The sequence below is a fragment of the Phascolarctos cinereus genome, unplaced genomic scaffold (assembly GCF_003287225.1).
Source record: "Phascolarctos cinereus isolate Bilbo 61053 unplaced genomic scaffold, phaCin_HiC Scaffold_1;HRSCAF=81, whole genome shotgun sequence".
In the NCBI taxonomy this organism is placed as follows: Eukaryota; Metazoa; Chordata; class Mammalia; order Diprotodontia; family Phascolarctidae; genus Phascolarctos; species Phascolarctos cinereus.
Genome location: NW_027555514.1, coordinates 116,248,305 through 116,274,984, shown reverse-complemented (window position 1 = coordinate 116,274,984; position 26,680 = coordinate 116,248,305). Strand labels below are relative to the sequence as shown.

General features: G+C 41.4%; 1 protein-coding gene across 1 annotated transcript in view; it reads left to right on the top strand.

Moving 5' to 3' along the window:
* Nucleotides 1-26,680, top strand: part of SND1 (staphylococcal nuclease and tudor domain containing 1) — a 479,638-nt gene that overhangs the window by 339,999 nt on the left and 112,959 nt on the right. The window contains exon 16 of the mRNA XM_021002412.2: nt 25,551-25,660. Coding sequence (XP_020858071.1) covers nt 25,551-25,660 — 110 coding nt within the window. The remainder of the gene's footprint in view (nt 1-25,550; nt 25,661-26,680) is intronic.

The following is a 26,680-nucleotide window of genomic DNA, read 5'->3' as shown; positions in this document are numbered from 1 at the left end:
CAATTAGTTTTAGAACTAGATCTTCTGGTCTGCTCCCTCATTTTATAGCTATGTTAAATAGGTCCAAAGTGATCTTGGCTTTTCTTGAATGTGAGTTTCTTTGTATTTTTGCCTTAATTTTGTTCATACATGCTCAAAGCATTTGCTAGGTATCCAAAGTTTCCAAATTTTCCACTGAGAGGTCTGCTAAATCATATCTCAGAAGGTAGTGGAAGTCACCTTGTAACTTCTTAGAGCTGAATCTCCTTTCACTAAGAGGAGAGATTAACCATTACAATACAATATTTGTGGAATCATACATACATACACACATACATACATACATGCATGCATGCATACTTACATGCATACATTTCATACCATAGCCGGGATTCCACTGGAAGAGAGCTCAGTGTGAAACTTCCTCAAGAGGGGCAGATCAGTACCTTCTTTCCACTTTATGGTCTTGGTCTTTCCTGAGACACAGAGGTAAAATTGACTTGCTCAGGGTCACATAGCCAGTAAGGATCAAGAGTTTACTGGCAGGATAGTTTGTCCATTTTTAAGGAGGCAGCAATTAGCTCCATCAAGAATAAACTGTAAGCAAAGCCTGTTAGATGCAGGATTCTTGGTTTGGTAAGAAAGCAGATGAAGTTCATTTTTACACAGATGGCAACAATCCAGAGCATTCTTATGATGCCCTAAAGGCTATTTATGGGCCAAAGACCTATGGTACATGTCAACCACTCAGTGCTGATGGAGTCACACTGAGTAGTGATAAGGACATGATCCTAGAGAAATGGGCTGAACACTTCCAAAGTGTTCTCTACAAACCATCATCAACTAATGCTGAAGCCTTTGACTGTATACCTCAGGCTGAAATCAGTTGCTCTCTAGCCAAACTTCCAACTGAAGAAGAGGTTTGGAATGCCATTAGCCTCCTTTGGTGTGGTAAAGAGCCTGGTGCTGATTCTCTGCCAGCTGAGATTTACAAGGCAAGTGAGTTCACTGCTCATACAAAAGCTGACTGAAATCTTCTGGGTTATATGGCAAGAAGAGGCTATCCCCCTGAAGTTCAAGGATTCCTCCATTGTCCATCTTGACAAAGATCAAGAAAATAGGTTGTCCTATGATAATCACAGCAAGGTCTCTCTCTTAGTCATTGCTGGCAAGATTCTTGCCAAACTCCTCTTTAATAGGCTGATCCTTCACCTGGAAGATCATCTACCCAAAGAGTCAGTATAGCTTTAGAAAAGGCTGAGGAACAGTTGATATGTTTGCTTCCTAACAACTCCAGGAGAAATGTCAGGAGCAGATCAGACATCTATACACAGTGTTCATCGATCTGACCAAGTCCTTTGATACCATGTCTGTCATGAGGGCATGGGGGAGATCATGGGAAAATTTAGTTGCCTGGAGAAGGTCGTTAGTATTGTATGACAGTTCCACAGTGGCCTGTTTGCATGGGTTCTGGATAATGGATGATGCTCTCAGGTTTTCCTAGTCACCAGTAGATTGAAGCAGGGATGTGTGCTTGCTTCCATGCTTTTTAGCGTGTTGTTTTTGTCAGCGTTGTCAGACACCTTCAACAAGGACTAAAATGGCATCGAGGTCAGCTGCTGCACTGATGGTAAATTATTTAACTTGAAAAGACTACGAGCCAAAAGTAAAGTGGAAGGAGTGCTGGTGCACAACGTTTTATTCATAGATGATGTAGCCTCTGAGGCTAAGATACAAGAGAGTACAATTTTGGCCTGGCAATTAACACCAAGAGGACATAGAGGTTCTCCACTAGCCAACACTGTACCATCCATATGTGGAACCATTGGTTACAGCAAATGGAGAAATTGTGAATATTGTGGATAAATTCACTTACCTTGGCAGTATATTTTTCAGGGATGTGCATATAGATGATGAGGTTGACATATGCATTGCCAAAGCTAGCTCAGTGTTTGGGAGTCTCTGAAGGAAAATGTGGGACAGAAAGAGTATTAGGCTACCTACCAAACTGAAAGTCTACAGAGCCATTGTGTTGACCTCATTGTTGTATGCCTGTGAAACCTAGACAGTCTACCAATGCCATGCCATTTAAATTGCCTTAGGAAGACTCAGACGATCACCTGGCAAGATAAAGTACCTGACACTGAGGTCTTCTCAAGCTGACCTGCCAAGTGTTCAAACTCTACTGCAGAGAGCACAACTCTGATGGCCAGCCATGTTGTTTGAATGCCAAACATGTGTTTGCCTAAAAGACTATTTTGTGGAGAACGCCCACAAGCCAAGTGCTCACAAGGAGATCAGAAATTTCACTATCCAAGAACACTCCCAAGATCTCTCTGAAAAATTTTGATATCAATTGTGAGACATGGGAGACTACCCAGCGTGGTGTGTCAGCATCAAAGAAGGCACTGTGTTCTACGAGCAAAGCAGAATTGCAGTAGCTCAAAAGAAACGTGAGATGTGCTAATTTAGAGCCATCTATACTCCAAATGTTCATAGGGACTATTTGCGCCTATGGTGGAGCCTTCTGAGCTCATATTGGTCTGATGAGTACAGTCAGATGCACTGTACCTTGATTCCAACATAGTGATGTCATTTTGGTCCTCTTCCAGCATGAAGGGCAACAGCCAAGGATCAAGGGTGGGACTTGAACCCAGATGTCCATGACTCTGAGGGCAAATTATAGGATCATAGCTTTAGAGCCAGAATGACTTTGGAATTCATCTGGTCCAGCCTCCTCATTGGACAGATGAGAGAATTAAAACACACAGAGTGAAAGTGATTACTCCCCTTCATATAGACTGTAAGTGACAGAGCTGGGAGTCAATTCCAGTGACTCCAAGGCCAGCCCTTCATTTTCATTGCTTTTTCCACTGTACCATGCTGCCCTAGCCTCTCAGTAATAATAGTAATTGTAATACTAGTGCAATATTATCTTGTACTGTAGCACGTGCTGTTTTTCAAAATGCTTTAAGTAAAATTTTATCATTTGATCCTAAGAATAGAATTTTAGATTTGGTCATAGAATTTTAAAATTTGAAGGGACTTCAAATATCATATAGCCCAGCTCCCTTATTTTCCATATCTGATGAGTATTAACTTCATTATACACGTAAGAAAATTGGCTCACAAAGGTAAAACTGCTAGGACAAGGTTACTCTTGTGCTGTAATACTTCTGTGGTGCTTATGGCATGAATAATGTCTCCAGTGATGCAAATCTCACTCCATCCATTCCTGCCTCTCCTGCACAACTCTAGGCCATGTCTTCCTCCAGGTTTGATGTAGTGGTTCCATTGGGTATGTTGAGGGCTGTCCTCTTTTGAAGTTGAAGGGGTACCAGTGAAGCCCATGGGCTGTATTGATTATTCCCTTACTCCTGCTACATGACTAAGCTGTCTTCTTCAGCCATTCATGACTCAGATGGCTTCCTTTATGCTACTTTTTCTGCATAATTTCCTGTGTGTATTATGCTTGTGCCTTCCATATCCCTACCTGTCCATTGATCTCTGTGTGATCCTCACCTTCAGTTCATCAGAGGCTGTTGTATTCTATGACACATAGCCTAACAATATGACCTGAGAAATTTGGTGCTTAAAACGATGGACATTTGCTTCAGGAAAAATGTCGTGTTCCTTAAAATACCTTTGCACTTTCCCAAAGGCACCCTACCCTAGCTCGAGGGTGGGCAAACCAGGGAGGCCAAATACAGACATAGGCCAAGAAGATAAGAATGTTTTTTACAGTTTTAAACCCAATAAGATTTTGTTTTAAAAAATGTAAAAACCATTGTTATCTCACAAATCTCCTGGCCATGTGACCCACTGTGACTCACTAGGCTTTTCTTGCTGACTTCATTACCCATTTGTAATATCTGAACAGGTTCTATATACTGGGTGTCAGATTCTATAGGTTATCCCTATCTGGACCAAAGGTATTCTTCAAGAGGCTCTGCAACATTTAAGTGTCAATTCCAAGTCAATGCAACATCATCTGCAAAGAGAATGTCACCATATCTAAGGAAGGGGAGAAGGGAATAAGTATATATATATATATATATATATATATAAAACACCTACTAGTGCCTGTCACTATGCTAAGCACTCTACAAATATCTTAATTGATTCTCACAATAACCCTGGCAGGTCATTCATTCATTATCATTGTTTGTCCTTCATTCTTGAAGAGAACCATGACATCAGGAAGGTGATATCATGACTTGAAAGTGAATTGGGATTTAAGTGAGGGGAGACTGTGCAGAGTCACCAGCCCCACTGTCTCCTCCAGAGTCACCTGGGTCGGTCCCATGGCAAGATAGAGCCCAGGGCACTAGAGATGGCCCCATGTGCAGTAAGAGACATTGGCCTTTTTAGGCTAAGGTCTTTTCCCAGATCTCACTTTGACTGAGGCAACGCCCATTCAGTGATTAAGGCTAGGTAATGAATAAGGCAAAGAGTGACCCCTTTTTACCTAGTCAAAATACAAAAACAGAATCAATCTGGGGTTTGGGGAGGGGGGAATGTTTAGACCCTCAGGGTTTCTGGCCAAAGCACAAACAATTGCTATGTATACTTACTCTGAGCCATCATAGCCCAAATGATGCCCTAGCCCTTGGGCTAGGACCTATTGTTAGCCAATGAATGAGAGCCTGATTGATTTAGGTTTAAGGCATGGTCCTTATAAAATAAATCTAGCCCTTAAACCCCAAGATATCTTGAGAGGTTTCAGCGATCGAAATTTATATTCCTTTGGGCAGAGCACCAGCAGGTAAGGGTATGATTCCCTATGTGGAGACAAGGCTAGAAGGGAGGGAAAGAAGGAAGGAAGCAGTGAGATGCATTTTTCAACTGGAGCTGGCCAGTTTGGTCCCCACTGGGGCAGCTACCACAACTCATAGATCATTGTTAGGTACCATTATTGTCATCCCCACTTTACAGTTGAGGAAACTAAAGTAGACAGGTTAAGTGACTTGCCCAGGATCACACAGCTGGTAGATGTCTGAGGATGGATTTTAACTCAAGTCTTCCTGACTTTAGGCCCCACTCTCTATATTTTGTATACGGAGGAATTCCTCTTCCATTTAGACTCATGACATCTTCATGAAGTGCTGTAACCAAAAATATAAAATCTCATATCCAGCCTTCAATGATGACCATTTCCTAATTTAGCTATGCTTGTCTTGGGATGGTAGACACACTCCATTGCTGAAGCTTTTTCCAGCTTATTGTAGGACCTGATAGAAATTTTGTCCTGCTACTATGGTCTCTGACACCTTAGGGTCATCTCTATGCCACTGTGAGGCATTTGATTAGACATTTGATGGAGGTCAGTATTTCCGTAAGAAACACAAAATGTAGATTTCAAAAAAATTTAAATTTTGTTTTGTTCCATGTTATTCAAAAACAATTTGGGGCTAAAAGGCAGCATCATTTATTTCTCTAAATTAACTTTTTTTATAACTGAAAACTTTTAAAGTAGAGCTTCCTGCTAATGGAACCTGGAAACTTAACTGTTTGCTCAAATGTAACTGTATGATGGCAGCTAAGTGGTACAATGGATAGAAAACACTTGGCTTGGAATCAGGAAGACTCATCTTCATGAGTTCAAATCCTGTATCAGACACTTTGTAGCTGTTGACCTTGGGCAAGTCACTTAACCCTGTTTGCCTTAGTTTCCTCATCTATAAAATGAGCTAGAGAAGGAAATGGCAAACCACTCCCATGTCTTTGCCGAGAAAACTGCAAATGGGATCACAGAGTTGGATGCAACTGAAATGACAATAACAACAATAAAACTGTACATTAATAACTGAAATCTCTTGTGATTTGAAATGACTTGGGTTTAAGTCCCAACTTTGCTACTACCTGCAGTGACCTTGGTGATTCATTTATCTTTTGTAGTCCTCAGTTTCTTTAAACTAGATCGCTAAGGTCTCTTCTACCCTAAGTAATATGAATCCTGTGGTGTCAGAGTTCTCTCAGAAAGACTCAGCCTTTAGAATAGAGAGAGAGCATTTATAACCAGTTAGTGTGAGCAGAACTAGAAAAGAAGAAAAGGGAGAAGAAGGGAGGAGTCTGCTCCCCTTCTAGGAGTCAGATAGGCGGCTGTACCCCTCTCAAATCCACACCTTGCACCCCTCAAGGTTGGAGATCTTTCTTCAATCCATCCTACACTGTAGGCAAAAATTGAGGTACTCAAAAAATAGGTATCCTACCTACACCAAAGTTTGCTGTGGTTATTTCAGGTACTTCACAGTGTGTTTGCAACTTAGCCAATCAAGTCCTTCCAGGACATTTGGAAGGACACTTGTTCATTGAGAAAAAAAATCGCTGAAAACCAGAACTCCCTGAGCTAAACCACATCTGTTCACCTTAGGTTTGAGGGAATGGCTGAATAAAGTACATGACTGTCTTCACTGCCATTCCCTTCCTTTGTAGGAGAGGTGATCTAGGAAGAGCATTATGGATTTTTCTTCTATTTCTGTTTCTTCTTAGGTTGTGCATAATGTGTCTTAGAATCTCAGAGTTCGAGTGGACTGTACAGATCACCAAATCTAGCCCGCCGCTCAGTATTACAATCCTCTCTTGATTTATTGAGTTTGCAGTCAACTAAACCCCCTACATAGTTTTCACGTGAACCACTGTTAAAGCAGATTTCTCTCCTTCCTCCTTCCCCAGTCCTTTACTTGTACATTTCATCTTCCAAACTGTGTAGAAAACTTTACATTTTTTGTTCCACTAAATTTAATATTGTTTATTTTTTGCCAATCTTAGCCATTGAAATATTTTTGAATATTCTGTCAATCAGCATACAGGGTATCCCAGATTTATGTCCTCTGTAGATCTGAATAAACATGCCTTATATATGTGTTCATTAAAGTTGTTGGTTCAGATGTTGAACAGAACAGAGCTCTTTAGCATATCATTAGAGACCTTTCTTGGGTTGAAAAAAAATATGTTAATCAACATATTATACTACCTGCTCTCATGAAATAAATCATATTAAACCTCATAGGAGCAACAAATTCAAACTCTCGTGTCTTAAAACTGGAGAACTAGGGAGATAGAAAATCAAGAGAGTTACTTGCTGAAAATGACCTGCTTAGTTGTTGATTATTCTTAATGAGCACATCCATCATCCCTCAGTCCAACAGGATGAGAGTGTTTGGAAAAGTTCTCCAGCCTATTTTGAGCCTTATCTACTGCTCTGTTGAAAAGGTTTGAGACTGCACATGTCCACCACGGGAATCTTAACAATGTATTTATTCGCCAAATATTTATTGAATGTTTTCTCTATGCAAGAGCCATTGAAGAAGTAGACCCCAACACCCAGAGATGAATAGATCAATAGGCTTGGCAGGCTAAAGGCAAACACTCCCCCTCTCCCCCCCCCCATACACACACGCACGGGCGTGCACACACACACACATACACAATAGAAAATGCTAACAATTTTAACATGATTCATTTGATTGGGAATGGGGGGAGTAGCTAAGGAGACCCTACAGATGAAGAGTGTATATAAACATTTGGGGACAGCAAGTATTCTGATTCTAGGGCAGTCCCTGTGCTGGGTGACCTTCCCTGATCTTGCTGCCTGTACATCCTTGGGGGGATGCTCCCTTGCTGAGGCGGCTTGTTACTATTTGGGCTCAGCTGCCAGGATTCAAAGCTGCCTTTGGCAAGCATTTGTTTGTGTGCAAGCAGAGGGGGCTTTAAAATCCAGCTATACAAAGTCTCTGGGGCAGCAAAACATCACCCCTGAGTATATTCCTTCCCTTCTTCTAGCCAGAGCTGGGTGGCTTCTTCCACTTACATAATATGTGTGTGTTCCTGGCAGGGAAGAGGGATGCCTGAGTGAGTGTTTAGCAAAAGTGATTTGTGGTGAAGTTATTTTGAGACCCCATGGGAGAGAGATGGCAGCCAAACACTGCAGTATTTTAAAACTGCATCACTCATCTCCAAAGATTAATACATTTCTGCTTCCTGGGTAGAACATTGGGAAAGGGAGCAGGAGTGCTCAGTTTCCTTCATATCAGTAGTAGTAGCTCTTTCCCTCTGCACCAGATGATTGATTTGGGCAGAATTTGGTGCCCACCTCAGCATGCTTTCATACCCACTCTTTCTGGTACAGTTTGGATGGACAACAGAATGTGGTTTCATTAAATAGCTCATGTTGTGTATCCACAGCACTGGGAAGCACTTTATACTGCATCCCAAGGGCCTGTTGCTTTCTTAAGAGGATATGGTATATGCCTGGGATAGAAGCCCCAATTACTTAAACTACTTAGATGATAGAATTTTTTGAGTCAGAGGTACCACGTTGAGCAGAAAAAACTCACCTATCTTTTCCTAAGCACTTCTCCCCATTTTTAAAGCATTGTTGCTTGCTGGGTATGGAATGCAGAGAATGGTTTTCTAATTTAGTATCATCAAGGAGAGGCAGCATTGGTATGAGACATTTGTGTTTTTGTTTTCTTTTAACTGTTGTTCTGTAAAACTTCCCTTCTCCTTCCCTACCCCCTTTCTTGCAGCCGTTGTCTTTACCCATTCAGTAACTAGTTTTCTGGAATGGATATTTGAGCTGGGAAAGACCTAATTTTGTTTATTTCCCTACAACTTTACAGCTGAGGAGTTCCCACTGTCCACTTCCACCAAGGGAGAGCTGATAGGCACTGGTGATAGAATGTGATAAGATATTGACTTGGCTGTAGTATACAAGGCCAAAAAAAAAAAAAGCCCCACCCTTTGGTGTTCAGTCTAGATTAATTCAGCTCCCCTGTGTGAGGCTTCCCCCAGCTGTGGTGACGAGTACTGTAGATGTAGGGTCTCTTCCTTGGGTGCTTCATGGTTTGGCAGCTCCACTAGAGGAAAGGCTTTACTGGGCATAGTCTCATACAGATTTTAAGAGATGATTGAGGAGTGATCAGAGATTTGTGGGAAATGGCTAGTCCTTGGGCAGGAGAGAATGAAGAAGAGGAACAGAGAAATGAAAAGGCATGAATGAGAAGGCATGATTTTTAAAATATTTCTCTGTCCAAATAGTACTAGACTTCATATAATAGTGATAGTTTCTTAACCCTCTGCTAAGAAACAGCCCTGCCAGGGGTGGGGGAAAACCCTAGGAGAGCCCTAGACAACTAGCAAAAAAAGAGGTGTGGGATTTGAGAGGGTACAATGTCAGATTGTACCTTATGGAGAACTTCCCCACCCCTACCCCCCAAAGTTAATTGTTGCTCTACCCTTTATCTCTTCCAATTTCTGTGAGTCCTGAATCTGTGCTATTAAAACCACTCTCAGCATTTTCCTTCCTCTACCTTGACCTTTCCCACTCACGAGCTAAGTGAGCTAGTGCTCACTTAGCGACCCAGTCTCCTTGTGGCTATTTCAGTTGAATCCACTTGGCTGCATTTGACAAGCAGGGACTGCAACTTGGCTCAGCAAAGCCTGATGGGTTAGCTTCCACTTCCACAAATGGGTTTGTCTTATTTGGGTCATTAGACTGGGAATCATCTCCTATAGCCAATAGCTATGTGCATACATACCTACAGTAAATCAGCTTGGATTACAATATTTAAGGATAATAGGAATAATTGCCCTATTTATTGAATTAAAAAAAGTAGATTCACAATTAAAATCCAGTGAGCCCCCTTCTCCTCTAACCTCCCAAACCCACCCCTCTCTCCCCCCGTCCCACACACACATACACACACACACACACACACACACACACACACACACACACACACCCCTATACTCTCACAATCACTCTAGAATTGTTAGGTTATATGACTGTGGCTGAGTCAGAGCTGTGTTTATCCCCACAATCTTGAAAAACTTCAGTCTCCACTTCCTTGACCCTGTGCAATGCACTATCCTTTTAGTTCAGAGGAAAGAGACAAATGTGCAATTTCAGTCAAATCAAACCATCACCACCATCTTGACTGCCAGCTTCCCTCAGAACCTGATGGGGAAAGCCTAGAACTAAACCCAAGAGCACTGGGAATAGTGACATTAAATAATGGCATTAAAAGAAGAGGTATAGGGGCAGCTAGGTGGTACAGTGGATAGCACCAGCCCTGGAGTCAGGAGGACCTGAGTTCAAATCCGGCCTCAGACCAAACACTTGATACTTACTAGCTGTGTGACCATGGGCGAGTCACTTAACCCCAGTTGCCTAAAAAAATTTTTTTAACAAATTGAAATTTTTAAAAGTTTTTTTTTAAAAGAAGAGGCATTGACATTTGCTTTGCCACCATACCCTAAGGACCATGGGACTTATCCGTCTGACTTGCACTTGAAACCTTCTGTCAGTTAACTCCCCCCATTAGAATGTGAGCTCCCTGAAGAGCAGGTTCTGTCTTATTTTTCTATTGGTGTCCCCAGCATTTAGCATTGTGCTTTGTACACATAGTAAAGGCTTAATAAATGCTCAACTCATTCATTCATCCATTCATTTATTAAAAATAGGTTTAATGGTAAGACAAGTTAACAACTTAACAGCTTCCATTCACGTTCTGATACTCCAGGAAGTTTGCCTGCCTGTTGAGTATGGGGATTTCTTCCTTGCTATCTCCCACTGTCCTTTATTCCTACCTCCATCACTGAAGTTTTGTTTCTTGCATCCCAGTGCTTTGGTTGCTGCTTTGACAGGAGTCTTTTACCACAATTAAGTGCAAGCTTTGCTCTCTCTGTCCCAGTGGCTGTAAGGATGACCAAAATAGTTGTTTCTGCAGTGTTACATCAGTGGAAAATAAAGGATGCCGAAGCCCTTTCCTTTCCCTAGGGTCCTCCAAACAGGGAAAAATAATCATTTTGTAGAACAATCTTTCCCTGAATTGGCTTCTAGGCAGTGGTTTGGATTTGCTGTTCCTTTTTATCCCAGAGAGCCCAGTGAATAAGAGAAGGAAATGAATAGACTGCTTGTCACACCACCACCCAGGGCCTCAAAATGCCTTGGAGCTGCTGCTAGGAGGCAGAAAATGAAAACAGCCTGGGATAGAGGGCAGTGGGGGCCAAAAGCTACTCCTCAAGGGCAGACCCAATCCCTCGAAGCTAGTGCTTGCTTCCTGTCCAGCCTGAGAACCCTCCTACTTTAATGAAACTCTTTCTGTTGCAGCTCCTGGCCTAGAGGCAAGCCTTGCTGTCAGAGGCAGGAGGGGTAGGCTAGTAGACAGCCTCTCTGCCACCTCTCCCTCTTATCCAGCAGACGCTGGCAGGCACAGCCCCATTTCTCTACCCCCCTGTACTTAAGTCAGTAGGACAACTGGTCCTCATGCCACTGTTTCTGAAGAGAACAGCAGAGTGAGAAGGAAGTGGATGAACATGAATCAAACCAGGACACTTGTATTGGAAAATGATGTGGAAGGGCGGGCTTCTCCCTCTTAGGATATTTAATAAAACCAGAAAACTCAGAAAAGCTTCCTCTTCAGCCTCAAATGCTGGCGTTTGACAGAACATTACCACAGTGTGTTTTGCATAGGGCCGGAAGGTAACAGAGCATAAATATTGGAAATACAGGGATAATCACAACTTAGGAAGGGGAAGAGTAGATTACACAAACTCAGCTTTTTCTTACTGTTAGCTAAAGTATCTGTAACTACTTCATTTTGAAAGTACTTAACTAGTAGCAAGGGAAGAGCTCTGTCATCTGGTGGAACAGGAGCTGTGCGTATAGAGGGGTAGGATAAAGGAGAGGGAACGGATTGATAGGAGGTGGGATGTGAAAGGACAGGGGCTTTTGTTTGCTTCCTTCCAGTTCCTGATGAACTGACGAATTTACTGTGTTCTTGAAACAGCTAAAATAAGTGTTCACATAGTAGTTTCCAAATAAAGGAGAAGCTTTTGGGAAATAAATACTTGAAGACTGATTAACAGAAGCATATCTTCAGTCCTTTCCCCAGTCTGCACCACCCCTTTTAGCTCTCCTGCCTATTCTAGGAGATGTGATCATAGCATCTCTTGTTTACTGACACTGTTCGGAAGCACAGGTTTATCTGCTTTGTGCTGTTTGGATTTTAAAAAATGAAATATTCTCCTTCCATCTCTTTTTACTTCTGAATTTTCCTCCTTGCCCTTGAAGAACACTGAAGAGAAGATAACAGTGGGAGTGAGAAGCAGTTAATATTTCAGGGAATACAGATGTAGTTTACTTTATTTTAAAAGTCCCATGTAAATGATATTTGTGTCATCTTAGCAGCAAAGCATTTGCCATTAGCAGCCAAAAGAGAAAGGTGTCCACATCTCTCTTTCTGCAGGAAATTGTCTAGAGTCATTTAAAAGTGTTAGGGAGGTTTTCTTTTTAGAATCTAAATTTTACAGCTGCAAAGAACCTTTATTTTTGTAGATTAGGAAGACGAGGCCCAGAAGTGATTTACCCACGGTCGAATAAACTAATACTGGATTCCAAGATTTTCTTCATTACACCCAAAGTAAAATCTTTCTTGTAAAATCTCATATTATCATCACCAGTCTCAGTTTATCTACTTTGTTCAGATGCCCATCTCTTAATGTTTACTTGCTTCAAACAGTTGCCTCATTAGCCCTGTGTCTTTGCTTTCCTCCGTGTTACATGGACATAGGATTTTCAACATATTCTTGAACTGTTACCTGTACTGATGCACTGGTTTGGGGAGGCTGAACTTCTCTGACCTTCCTCTGTGCTTTTTGAAAACTGAATATAACATCCGTTATAACATGATTACCCAAAAATGAGTGCCATCCTTCACCTGCAGCCCAGGTTTTTTAAGTTGCTCATGACAGATAAAGTTTTGTATGGCCAGGGTTGGGTTGTTCTCTTGGAGGGCCTCTTGCTTTTTAGAATTGCTGTCCCTTTTCCCTTGCAATATATTTTTAGGAGGAAGTTAGTGAGGTGAAGTACTCTTTGAAAGAGCTTCTCATCTTTCAGCTTGTTTATATATTCTCTACTTTTTTCAAGCTGTTTTAGTTCCTGAGACTAGCTCATCCTAGTTCAGCTGGATGAGTGAGCTGATATTTAAACATTTGGATATCAAGTGCCTCAGAAAGAGCACATGAGGAGCTAAGAGTATAGAGTTTGGGAAGAGCAAGAATTTGGAAGTAAATGTTGATCAGCCTATTAGCTTAATAAAAATGACTCATTTTTACTTATATCTACCAGATCACTACCTAGATCGATTTTGGAAGTTCCTTGTAGGAATATCTACATAGATTCATCCTCATACTTTTTCTCCTATTCTGAGCAAGCTTCAAGCACTTGTGTTTATTAAAAGGCAATAGATTGGGGCACTTTGTTAGGGGAAAAAGGGGGGATCTGAGTTTCAGTGATACAGTTGTATGTTTAAAATAAGTTCAGAACATCAAACGTTGAGGCTGTTGCAGAAACCCACTCCCCCTTGTTACACAAGAGGCAGAGTATCTGCTTGTTAGGCTCTCATCTCTACTATGCCACTGTTACATTAAAAGATCCGGGTTTATAGATGCTTTTCTGTGATGCCAGAGACCCTTGTGTCTCTAGCTTCTGTCCTTGGATGGCTTATTGTCTGTGACTTCATTATGGAAGGCTTAGGGGAAGATAGGAGTCCATTTCAATATTTCCATGAAATAAACACAGGCAGAAAAATATTTTGTCACAGGCAAAGAATTTCTCCATTGGTGATTGTTTCTTTCTGCAGCCATTTGACAGCTACATTATTGCAACTGCAGCTTATAGCAAATACTAAGATTGACAGCTGTGTTGAAAAGCAGACAATACCACTGTCCCTGACACGGCCCAGCCTGAGTTGTTTACAGCCATGCTCTTAGGATGTGACAAGAAGAAAAAGACCACATTAATCATTTGGGAGGGAGAGGGGGTAAGAGGTTATTTTTAAATCATGATTTTCAGCTTTTGCTCTGCAATGAAGAGAATCATAGAAGGTTACAGTGAGGCCCCGATTGTTATCTGCTGCACCAACTTCACGTGATAAAGTCCTGTTCCTTTTGGGGAGAGTGTCTGCAGCCAAGTATAAATCAAGCCCAGAGAAACCTATTCTAGATAGTTCCCATCCACACTGAAATAGAGGAATTGCGTTTAAATCCTGCAGCCATCCTTCCCATAACCCATCTTTGGAAAATGGTCAGTGATTTGACATTTATCACTTACTGACTTTGAAATCCTAGAGTTTGGAGCTCTCAGAAACCTGGTAAGCCAAGTGGATGAAGAAGGCAGCTAGTGTGTAAAAAGAAGTAGAGTTACAAGAATCCAGGAAAAGAAAATTGTTCAATTTCTTTTTCCATTCCTAATGGTCTTTCTTTTCTTTTTTAGTTTAAGTTTACATTCATGTTAAGCATATTTTCCCCCAATGGTCTTTCAGTTCTATTCACTAAATATGCTTTTCCCTGCTACAAGTTAAGATCTGCCTGTGAACAATATCCAAAATTCTTTCAGCAGGAAAAAGAAAAGCTCTTTCTTCAGTGAAGCCCCCATCCATAGCCTATGTCAACACAGCTAAAACACCTCAGAGACCCTGCGCTTCCTTTCTTTAAATATCTTTTCTTTCACTTCCTTTCTGCAAAGGGAACTGCTGTTTTCATCCCATTGTGAAGACTAAGTCCTGTTGCTCTCATTCCCAATTAACTTCAGTTCTGGTCTTTTAGAAAAACATCAAATAGCTACTAAATAAGAGAAATCCAATAAAATGCTACTCTTAAAAACCTAGAAATTAAATATACAAAGTGAAAACAGCTTAAGTCTCAGATCGTTTCTCATTCTGGCTCCCTTTAACCACAATTACATTTAATCAAAACCTCTGTATCCTTTCATTATTAGTATCCACAGAGTTCCATGTTCAAGATTTACCTTACATGTTTCTGCAGGCACTACCACTTGGGATAAGGGAGTAAGTAATTGAGAAAGGTTGTAAAAGAGAAGAAGGGAATTCCAGGCATCCTTGAATTACCTCGATATTCTTTTATTGTTTGAGTGCTCCCACAAAACAAAGGTGACACAAACTTAGGTGCCAGTCTGGCCTAACTCTGTGGTCTGTGAAAGAAAATGCAAACGTGAGAAAACTTGTTGGGTCCTGGATATCAACTGGGACTCAGTTTTAAGTCAACAAGCATTTATTAAGCACTTACTGTGTGATGAGCACTAGAGAAGCAAAGACAGTTCCTGCCTTTATGGAGTTCACAGACTTATGGGTGAGACAACATGCAAACAACTGTGCACGAACAAGATAAATAGGAGATAAACTCAGAGGGAAGGCACTGGCAATAAGGGAAATCAGGAAAGGCTTCTGGTAGAATGTAGGATTTTAGCTGATACTTGAAGGAAGCCAGGGAGACCAGAAAGTAGAGATGAGGGATAGCCAGTAAAAGGCATAGAGTCAGGAGATGTAGGGTCTTATTTGAGGAGTAGCCTGCATATCACTGGATCATAGAATAAATATATGGAGGGGAATAAAGTGTAAGAAGACTAGAAAATTAGGAAGGGGCCAGGTTATGAAGTGTTTTTAAAATCAGCTTATTTTATATTTTCTTCTGGAGGCAATATGCATCCACTGCAGTTCATTGAATAGGGAGGTGACATGATTATGTCTGTGGTAAGGATTGCTTTGATAGCTGAGTAGAGGATAAACCAGACTGGGGATAGACTTGAATCAGAGAGAGCAGCCAGAAGGCTTTTACATTGGTCTAAGCTGGAGGTGATAAGGTGGTAGCAATGTCAGAAGAGAGTAGGGGGCATGTGTAAGACATGTTGTAAAGATAGAATCAACAGATTTGAAGTTTCTTGTATAGATTTGTGAGTATAGTGAGTATACAAGTTCCTCATTTAGTAAATACTTGCCTAGCAGTCAGTCCACACAAGTAAATCCACCTGGACGAATAATGTATCTCTCCTTGATTAAGACATATTTTTAGGTGGACTTATTTAATCGACCAGTACATATATCTTGGATTGGCACAACAACTGAACAGGTCTAGAGTTCACTTAGAGGAGATCAGGCTAGATTGCATTTGAGAAATTTTGCTTTCATTGATCCCAAGCTGCGCCTCACCACCAAAGGCTATCTTTTTAATACCAGTATTCTGCCAGTGATGCTGTATGTATGGCTGTGTACCATGAAAGTACTAAGATCTCAGTAGAATCAAAATTGCAAAAGGCAAAAAAAAAAAGACTTGGTTGGTGTAAATTGGTTTTAGCATGTAGTGATTTGGATTTGTCATTGTCAGGTATATGTATGATCAGAGGAGAAGGGACACTACTCATGCAGCAAGAGTGAAAGGTGGACATAGTGTCATGGTGGTATGTCTCTTCTAGCATAGTGACCTCTCCACCCTTCCCTGTTTCTATGCCTTGATTCACCAAGGAGATAGTCATTTCCACAAGATCCTCACATTTTGTCAAACATCATCATCCCTAGATTAATCCCCCCATACGCCTCCCTGGTTCCTATTCAGGTGCTGCTGAGTAGAACTATAGGAAATTCCTAAGCCTTGTGGACTGAATCCCCTACAAATTTATGCAATGTAAACTGGATCCCCATTTCAGCAAGGGAAACATTTTATTCCTCCCTTATTGATTCAGTAGCCTACTCCCTCACTTGAGGACACTGAAAAAACTGATATCATTCATTAATAGATCCTTCTGCTCTTCTGTTATCACATCTTTTTAGACTTCTTCCCCAATTATCTCCTCCTTCACTCCAGTCATGGATAAAGAAGTAGCCTTTCTCATTGCCAAGGCCATCCCCCTCTATATGTCCTTGAACCCACCTTCTCCAAAAAATTGCCTCCACTGTCTTCCCCACTCATTTATTTTCCATCTCTACCTGTCTACCTGCTGCTTTCCTGCTATCTATAAACATGCCCCCTCATCTTCCTTATCTTAAAACAAAACAAAACAAAACCTCATTTGATCCTATCATTCCTCTAGCTGTTCTCCCCTTCATAGTTCAAGTCCTTGAGAAAACCATTTAAACTTGGTATCTCCATTTCTTCTAAACACTCTACAATTTGACATAAAGTTACCAATGATCTCTTAATTACTAAATCTAATGGCTTTTTCTCTGTCCTCACTGTAATTGTCCTTTCTTCATCATTGATCAACTTCATTTGATGATTCTACTGGATATTCTCATCCCTCTAGACTTTGGTGGTACTACTCCCTCGTGGTTTTCCTCTCTCTGCCCTGCTCCTCTATCTGGTATTTGTGGCTCTTTGTATGCTGGCACCTTCCTGCCTATTGAGTCTTCTTGCCTTTGATTTCCCTCCTTACACTCTACTGTCAAGCCACGCTGCCTTTTTACAGTATGTACCTTGAACAAGACATCCCATCTCTCATCTCTGTGCCTTTGCACAGAATGTCCCCCATTCCTGGAATGCTCTCTCCACAGAATCATCTCAAGTCCCACTTCCTTTAGGAGGTCTTTCCTAGACCCGCCCACCATGTCCCTCGCTCCCCAGATTACTTTCTATCTTCTGGAACACTCTGTATAGTCTACATGCCTATTTATATTCACGCTGTCTACTCCACTAAAATATAAGCCTCTGGAGGGTGGGGGCCATTTTTACCTTCTTTCTCTCCCCAGCACTTAGCACATTTCCTGGCTCATAGTAACTGTTTAAAAAATGCTTGTTGAAGGGGCAGCTAGGTGGTGCAGTGGATAGAGCGCCAGTCTTGGAGTCAGGAGGACCTGAGTTCAAATCCGGCCTCAGACACATAATACTAACTGTGTGACTCTAGGCAAGTCACTTAACCCCAGCTGCCTCACCAAAAAAAAAAAGTTTGTTGACTGTAGTCATTGTGTGTATTGTTTTCCTAGCTCTCCTTACTTAACTTTACATTGATCGGTTCATGTAAGTCTTTCCATTCTTCTTTGTATTAACCATGTTTGCTATTCGTTTCTAATATTGTATATAGTATTAAGTATGTGCCTCATATACATGTGTGAGTTTGTGTTGGAGTCATCACTGAGAGATAGTTTATTGAGATGAAGCTAATTTAGGTACAAAACTCCCTTAAGAATATGCTGATTATAAATTGGCTGTTGGCAGTGACAAGAGTTTAGGAAAAGCTATAGGAGAGCTCCAGTTGGTGTGGCAGGAGTTTTATTCTGGTGTACTTTTACTCCCCAAGTTTTGTCCTTGATACTTACTCTAGGGGACTCCCAGGTAGCAGCAAACCATGCCATTCTTTTTTGAAAATTACGTATTACCCATATGAAATAAAAACTAGGGACAAAGATAATACACCAATTTGCCTCATCATCTGTCCCTTTGCTTAGCAGTTTGTCCTCTAAGTCTGTGTTTGGTCCTGCTCTGGGGCTGGGCAGCATATGCTGCCTATAGATAAAACCTCTGGTGTTTCGTTTCATCTTTTTTCTTTAAGGGCCTATCAGAGTAGCTTTTCTGTTTCCACTGAGATATGGTTAAGAAGAATTGTGCTTCAGTTGCATTGGAAAATATTTTAAGGCATGGAAGTATTTAAAATCTGATATATATAACTGTAGTGTTAAATATCTTTAAAGATCTATCTGGAATGCCTTAGGTAATTTGCAGAAGAAATGACCTCCTTTCAGTTTCAGGATTTGATAATGAAATTTCCGCTTACATTAAGAACCTATATCTTTTAACGTAGTTCTTAAAACTACTGAGTATTTTTCTGATACTTGGTCCAGATTTTCCTTCCCTGCTCCTAATTATACCCCCTGTTTTCAGGCTAGGCAGTTTTATTCCATGTGTTTACACCTTTCAAATATTTGCAGATTGTTATCATGTCACCCTCTTAGTCACTGCTTAGCTGAGCTGTACAGATTTAGCACCTTTTATCTTTCCTCTAAAGGCAGGCCTCCCCACCCCTGAGTCATTTTTTGTTGCTTTTCTCTGTGTTCCAATTCTCTCTATTTCTCTGTTGCCACAGAGATATCTAGAGTTGAATATAAGATCCTAGGTGGGGGTTCCCCACGTATTTGCCCTTTCCCCATTGCCTCCCTTCTTGCATTGGAAACACTCAACGATTTGCTAATGCCCACCTCAGGCCTGTCTGTGATTGTCTGTCATTGTTCACCATTTCATCTCGATGTTACGTGTGTCTTCCCTAGGGGAGTCAGTTTTAAGTCCAGAAGGATAACTATATATGGCTGGTCTTTCTTTCTGTCTTTTTTTTTTTTTTGCCTTTACAACTTACATAACTATGAACCTTTTAGTTAGATATTCCATGTGAGGCATGCACCCCACTTAAACCATTGCATCTTAGTGCCAGAAGCCTTCACTTAGAGCAGGCAGAGGCAACCTTTGGACTTCCATGATCCTTTGGATCATGCTCAACTTTATGTGTTCTTCAGTCCCAGCCTTTAATTCAGTGTGCAGGTCAGAGGTTAACTACTTCTTTCAGGGCAGCTAGGTGGCGCCATGGATAGAGCACCGGCCCTGAAGTCAGGAGGACCTGAGTTCAAATGCGGCCTCAGACCAAACACTTGATACTTACTAGCTGTGTGACCCTGGGCAAGTCACTTAACCCCAATTTCCTAAAAAGCAGAAAAAAAAACCAAAAACCTACCTCTTTCAGATAGGCTGGCATTTAGGATCTTTCTCTATCCTCTCTCATTCCCGTTCTCAGGTCTTTTCTTGTTAGTGTATGTCATGCTACTGTGTAGAGGATGAGGACAAAGTCTGCGACTTCTGTTTCTTTTGTATTTCCCTTCCTTTCTACTCCCCCTTCCCCCATCGTGAACCTCCGTAGTGCTCAGGGCACATTGGGCACTCAGTAAACTGACTCCCCTAACTTATGCTCTTATTTTCAGCAGAGTTCTGTTTTCCTTGGCTATTACTTTGGCTGCTTCCTCAGCTGAGGTGATTGCCCATTGAAAGCTGTCACCTCTAGCCTCTGTAGTTTGCTTCATTCCACACAGCCTTATGCCCAATAAAAAAGTAACAAACACTTTTGAATCTCCAAACCCAATTATTATAAAGCATCTGATATACAAAGTATAGTCGGTATTCAGCCTCATACAGTTTCTCTTACTTAGCCATCATCAATATGTCCTTTATATAGCAAAGAATTTTAACTTCTTGATTCTAAATCTGGCTGAGCAAGCAGAGCACTTGTGTTAATTGTCCTCATTAGTCAGTATTTCTCTGTGTGGTGGGGAGATGGTTAATAGGTTCATCTTCAGCTCAGCACCAACTCTGCATTTCAGAGTTGTGCTCCAATTAGGAATTCCCCATAGATCACTCCTAGAATTTTAGACCTGGAAGGGACTTTGCCTTGTTAATTCAAGCAGATTCAGACTGTTCATTTTAAGAGGTGAGATGTGAAGTGATTTGTCCAAGATCACGAAGCTGGTTAGTAAAGACCCACTGCTGATCCCACAAGGTGGTCTTCTGGCTCCTTGTCCAGGGCTCATTGCATTACACTTAACACATGTAAAACATGCTCTTCTCCCTAGAATTCACATTTAAGTGGAAGTATGCAGTGTTAGGTGGCACAACCAAAATTAAGGCTAATCATGGAGATTTAGAGTAATCAGAGAGCCATTGTTCAGGGGACATTTGGAAAAAGAGGAAGACATTTTGTGACTTGCCTGCCTCCACTAGTTCTGATGTGTTTGAAATTCTGCCAAGGAAACCTTAAAGCAGTAATAAGCATCTGTCTTTGCTCTAGCTGCCCTCATAAGACAGGAAAGGAGTATGGCTTGGGATGTTTGGAGGGGTTTTGTTTTACTACCGGTTGCATTTTCAAACTTTTAAAAATAATTTTTATTCCTTGAATGATTTACAGGAGTTGAGAGTAAGCTCAGCACTTAACCTGCCTCTGTGGTGTTCAAAACATAACAGAGTTAATATGCCCTTATCAGCAAGCAGCACCAAGCTGGTGCATTATCGGGGAAGACAGCTATCAGAGGTAATATGCACAATCCAAAATTACCGGCACTTCCTAAACTGGGTTGAGGAGAGTGTCTGGAACTCTGGTGATATCTCACTTCCTATTTAGAGCCTGAGGCCCTGCATGGCTTTGAGCTCTCTTCTTGCTACCTGTCAACCTGCCCAGGTCTGCAGCAGCAGGCTCTGGTTCCCTTACCAAGAACCCAACTTTCTCTCCTTTCATCCCAGTGATTTTCCTTTTCTTTCCTTCTTAAATTCCATTGATTGGTAACAAGCATCTCACCAGGGACTTGAGCACAGTCTTTCATTCACCATTTTAGGAATGGTGAGTAAGTGGCCTGAATTTTCCTAAGTGATTTAGCTCTACAGATGCTAAGGGAGGATGCAATGAAATTTCACCTGCTGTTAACATGTGGCTCTGCCTGATTTTCACAGGGCAGGCAACTGTGTGTTTCTTGGCTTTGAAATTTAGAAAATTCTGAAGAATCCTGTTCTCGTTTTGTCACTCCTTTGTCACCTACCAGGCTCCTCCCTTCATGTCACTTGTGTCTGTGGTCTCTGGAAGCTGACTCAGACTCCTTTGCCTTCCTAAGGATAAGACAAATTTGGACCGACAAGAAAGTTTGGTCAAAAGCTGATTCTACTGTCCCTGGTGTTAGTGCGATGGAAGAACTGAGGCAGGAAGGTCTGTGAAAAACAAGGTCCAGCTAGAAGGGAAAAAAAGATAATTGGAAAACAGATTTCCATTCATGCGTATTTCTGCTCCCCTGGCTTTTTCTTTTTACCTGCCTGACAGACAATTCCTGGGAAACTCCCCTGCAGCGACTCAGAACTAGGTGAAAGTTTGTGTTTTGGCTCCTCTGGAATTGTTTTGTGTCTCCTGTCAGCTTGTGCTGTTTGTTTCTGTGGCTGAGCCTCGGGTGTAGATGCTTTCTGATGCACACTCCTTGCTGCATGTTAAACAGGAGAAGGCAGGCAGCCTAGTTGGCTCCCTACTGACTTAGAGCTCTGGTGGGGGCAGGGAGAAGAAAGACAAGGGCACAGCTCTGCCTTAAGAGTTCTCCCAGAGGCGATCTGGTTATGTCCAAGTGGCCATCTGCACTTAACATTTGAGTAGTTAGATCTTGCTCAGGTAGCAGATGTCTTAGACCAGGCTTGTTTCTCTCATCTAATGAAGTTTGGAATGAATTTTCGTACAGATTCACAGACTACCCTGAACCCCACTCTCATTCTCCAATATTCTCAAGTGCCGAGCTTAGCTGCTAAGGTCCTCTTACCTCCTGACTTCTGTTTAGTGTTCAGATGCCAATGAAGGCTTGCAGAGACACTCAGATTCAGCCAACCCCATGTTAGCAGGTAGTAAGATGGCAGAAAAAAAATGTTTCTTCTGATCTCATCTATTCTCAGATCCATTGTCAGACTCCCTGGTACATGATCCAGAGCTAGTCCCCATAGCACACCTGGCACCCCTTCTAGTCATTGTACCACCACCCCATCTCAGAATGCTATTAGAAGAACTGACAATGCATTATATAAGGAACAAAAATTAGTAGAATAGATGTTTCAAGAACTTATTTTTACTTTTACAGTAATTTATACATGACATTGTTTTTATTGGATTGCCTACATCATTCTGATGGATTCTTTGGATCTCACTTGGTTTGCAGATGTGTATACATCAATATTCCTTTTGGCAGGTACTGCTGTGAAAATCACGGACTGTTTTCTCTTTCACTAAAGTAGTCCCTCCTTTCCTAAACTAATCTCTGTGAGTTTATCGACTTTTAAATCACTTTTGTAGAAATAGGCTCATTCCTAATGTATCTCTCTCTCTCTCTCACTGGCCTAGGCCTTCCTTGTTTGGAAATAATGCTACTCAGATAAGCTCTGCTTCCCACACATCATTCTCGTTGGTGCTTTAACAGTCCCTGGACCCACTGCTTGCATGGTTGGACAGATCATGCTCCCAACTGAAGCTCTCCCAACTACTTTCCTTTCTTCTGACAGTTGTACTTAATCATCTGGCACTTGTGCTTAATTTAAATTCTTCCCTTTGAGGGGCATTGAGGCTGAGAAGGAAGCCCTGCACTCTGTCTCGTCTTCCTGAGAACTGGAGAGGAATATAATGCATTCCTTTTCCCATGTGCTTTATGGTCATGAAAATATGCAGGAGCTGTCAAGGACATGTCAAGGACATCTGGCTTTTTCAGATAAATGAGGCATGCTCATCTCCTAGTAGTTCCCAAGAGGATATTGAGTATTATAGGAAGCCTACCTCTTCTCCTTTGCTCTCTACCCCCACCTCCATGTTAAGTTGATATAATAAGAATTTGTTAGGTACCTTTTATGGGCTTGACACTGGACAAAGTCGAAACCAGAATGGCTTTGTCCTCAAGGATCTTACATTGCATTAGATGTGTGTAGAAAACATGTAGTAATTTTGGAAACATTAGCAACTGGGACTGGGGAATCAGAAAAGGCCTCATAGATGCTAGCACTTCAGCTAAGCTTTGGAAGAAGTTTAGACTTCTGAGAGGCAGACAAGAGAGGGGAGTGTATGCCCAGATATTGGAAGGAGGAGGCAGGAGAAGCAACTTGGCAAAGACATAGAAACAGGAGTTGACAAAACTTGCAAGATTTTAAAAGGCTTTAACCAAACAGAAGTTGGTATTTAATCCTACAGGCAATAGGGAGCCGTGGGAGCTTTTTGAACATGAGGGTGATTTGGTCACAACTTCCTTTAGAAATGTCACTTTGGCATTTGTGTGGAGAAGAGAGATACTTGAGACAGGTCCATTTAGGAGGCTCTTAAGGTAGCTCAGGTGATTGGTGATGAAATCCTGGATTATTGGCGGTCATGCTAGGGAATAAAAGGGGATGGCTGCTAGAAATGTTAAGGTGAGAGAATCCACAACACTTGGCTGCTAACCATTTCCCTATGACTTGGTACTTAAATAAAGGTTAGTGCTTCCCAATTTCCTATCAGTGCAAATGAAGAAGTCAAAATTGGGCCAGAGGCACAAGAAAAAAAATTCATTTTCTTTTGTCTTTGGAATTCCATTCTTTTCATTTTTCAGACCATTTTTTCATTTTTCTTCATTTCTTTTTCTTGATGCATTTTGGTTTTTATATTACTTTCACCTCTGAATAATATGTCTGTCCCCTACTTAAGCAATCCTTCTCTTGAAACAGTTTGTTTTTTTAAACCTTTCAGCCAAACTAACTGATATCTACCATGTCTGTCAGCATACCAAACATCCCACAACCATAGTCCCCCACCTCTGCAGCAAAAGGAGGAGGTGCATTTTCTAATATATCTTCTGGGGCCAAGCTTGGACATTATAATTACACTATTTTATTTCACTTTTGTTTTATTATTTTTTCAGTTTACATTGCTGACAGTTGTGTATATTGTTTTCCTGGTTCTGCTTCTCTTCATCAGACCGTGTGTCTTCCCCTTCTTTGATATCCCTATATTTGTCATTTCTTATGGTGTCATAATTCCATTATATTCAGATGTCACCATAGCCTTTCCCCTAATTGATGTGCCATCTCCTGAAGCTGACAAAAACTTTCTCTTTGCCTAGAGTTCTGCCTCAATTCAGCTTTATCCTTAAGTTCTTAGACCAGGAAATTATACTAGAGTGATGGCACTCATATTTGTGAAGCGTGCATCAAACATGCAGTATTTATAGACTAAATGAATCAAGGGAGCTGTTAATTCAATCAACAAAAATGTATTGTGTACCTACTGTGTGCAGAATGCTACACTCAATGCTGAGGGGGTGGGGAACAAAAAGTTTCTTCATCCTCAGGGAGCTTGGGTAAACGAGACATCTACACAAAAACGTATTATGAAAAGTTTTCCCTAAGTGCTAAATGAGTGGTAAAAATAGTCTTGCAAGAGTTGAAAGGACAGTAGAACTTTTCATAACCCCATGGAGGCTGAGGAATTTGAGATCCTCCTGAAGGATGAGTAGGGTTTGGATAAGTGAAGAGAAGAAATAGGGCACTTCTTATCATGGCATACTGTGAACAAAGTCAGGGAGACAGGAATATGCGAAGAACATTCTTGAGTCTGTGAGTAGTTCATTTGGTTAGCTCATGAAAGAGTGGTAGGAGTCAAGGTTGGAAAGGTAAATTGTGCTTAAACTGTTGATTCCCAGGCCAAAGAATAAAGACTTAACCAAGGGCAGAATAGTTAATGGTTTCTGAAGAGCAAAGTGACATGATGAAAGCAGTACTTGAGGAAGATTAATCTGGCAACAAAGTAGAGGAGATATTGTAAGAGGGAGAGGCTGGAGGCATGTAAGTTATTGAGTTAGTCTAGCCATAAGATAATAGAACTGGAGTGATGTCTGTGGGAATTGAAAGGAAAGAGCATACTCAATATACATCAAAAATGAAGAATCAGTAGGTAGCACTTTGCGAGTGACTGGATAATTGAGTAGAACCTAGAGGGGAGAGAAAATAGAGACAATTTTGAGATCTCCTGAAAATGATGTCATCACTAACATAAAAGGAAATGAAAGAAGGAGAAACTGATTTCGGAGGAAGACAGCATTACTTAACTCCTATTGAATAGTAATTCCATGTTCCCATGAATGGAGCTTAGCTGTAGTTCATACAAAGTTATTTGTCATTATAAGGATAGACTACCTACTGGGCAATGTTCCTTAAGGTTCTGTTGAGAAACTGGCCTCTTCTCACTGTCCTTTTTCCTGCCCCAGGTATCGAATGTCCCCGTGGAGCCCGGAACCTCCCTGGCCTGGTACAGGAGAGAGAGCCCTTCAGTGAGGAAGCAACACTCTTCACCAAGGAGTTGGTGCTACAGCGAGAGGTAGGCAACTCCTGGCCAGGAAGCCAGGTCATAACAAATACTTTTCTGCCATGTTGTCCACAGTGAGTCTAATCCTAGAGGATCATGACACTCACTGTCCAGATTTGCCATCCTGTAGGTTGGAAATCAGTTCCCTTTGCGTAAGAATCTCCTTCAATGTGCCTGAGCTGAGAGGTCTTTCTAAGCTCCTCTTGGCCATCATCATGTTGGGAGGTTACAAAGGCACCCGAGAGCTCTAAGCCCTCCCAGGACACAGCCAAGATCTTAATGCAGTAAACCCAGGGCTCAGCAGCACTCTTTCTTGGCTTATTAGCTGGGCCCACCTGCCTCTAGCTGAATTTAGAAGCTTGACTAACCCTGTCAGGGTCCAATTTTCTTTGAACATTTATTTGTATCTTTGAGTAATTGCATTTTCTGTAGCGGGTTTTCTGACTTAATTTAATTGTATTTCTGTTTCAGCCTGTTAGGCAGGCTCTTTCAGGCAGGAGTTATATTCTCAACTGCTATGGGCACCTCCTTTACTGATTTTTCTATAGTCCTAGACAGCTGATTCCTCACCTTCCTGGGGCTATGTTGTCAGCCACTGTCCTTGCTAGCAATGCAGGGGGTGTGTAGGGTTGGGGAGTGATTTAAGTTTAAGAACAAGGTGTACAGAGCCACCTTCTCTTTCATTTCTCTTCTAGTCAGCCTAATAGGGGACAATCAACCCTTCATGCAATACCCCATTGCTTCCTCTGGATGGTAGCTTGAGGTGTGATCTAGACATCCCTTTCTGAGAATTCTGTAGATGCTTATGATTTATGTTTATAATAGAATAAAGGTACTTAACTTTATTCTAGAGTTTACCTATGCCTCTGGGAATAAAGAGTCTGAACTCCAACCCAGAATGAAGTTGGTTAAAAAGAGGTCATGCAACTTTTGTTATTTCATTATTGTTTTTGCATGTGAACAGACTCTTGGCAGTAAACTTGAAGGGTATTAAATAATGCAGATACCTATTTCTTGCTGCTAAAACCTTCC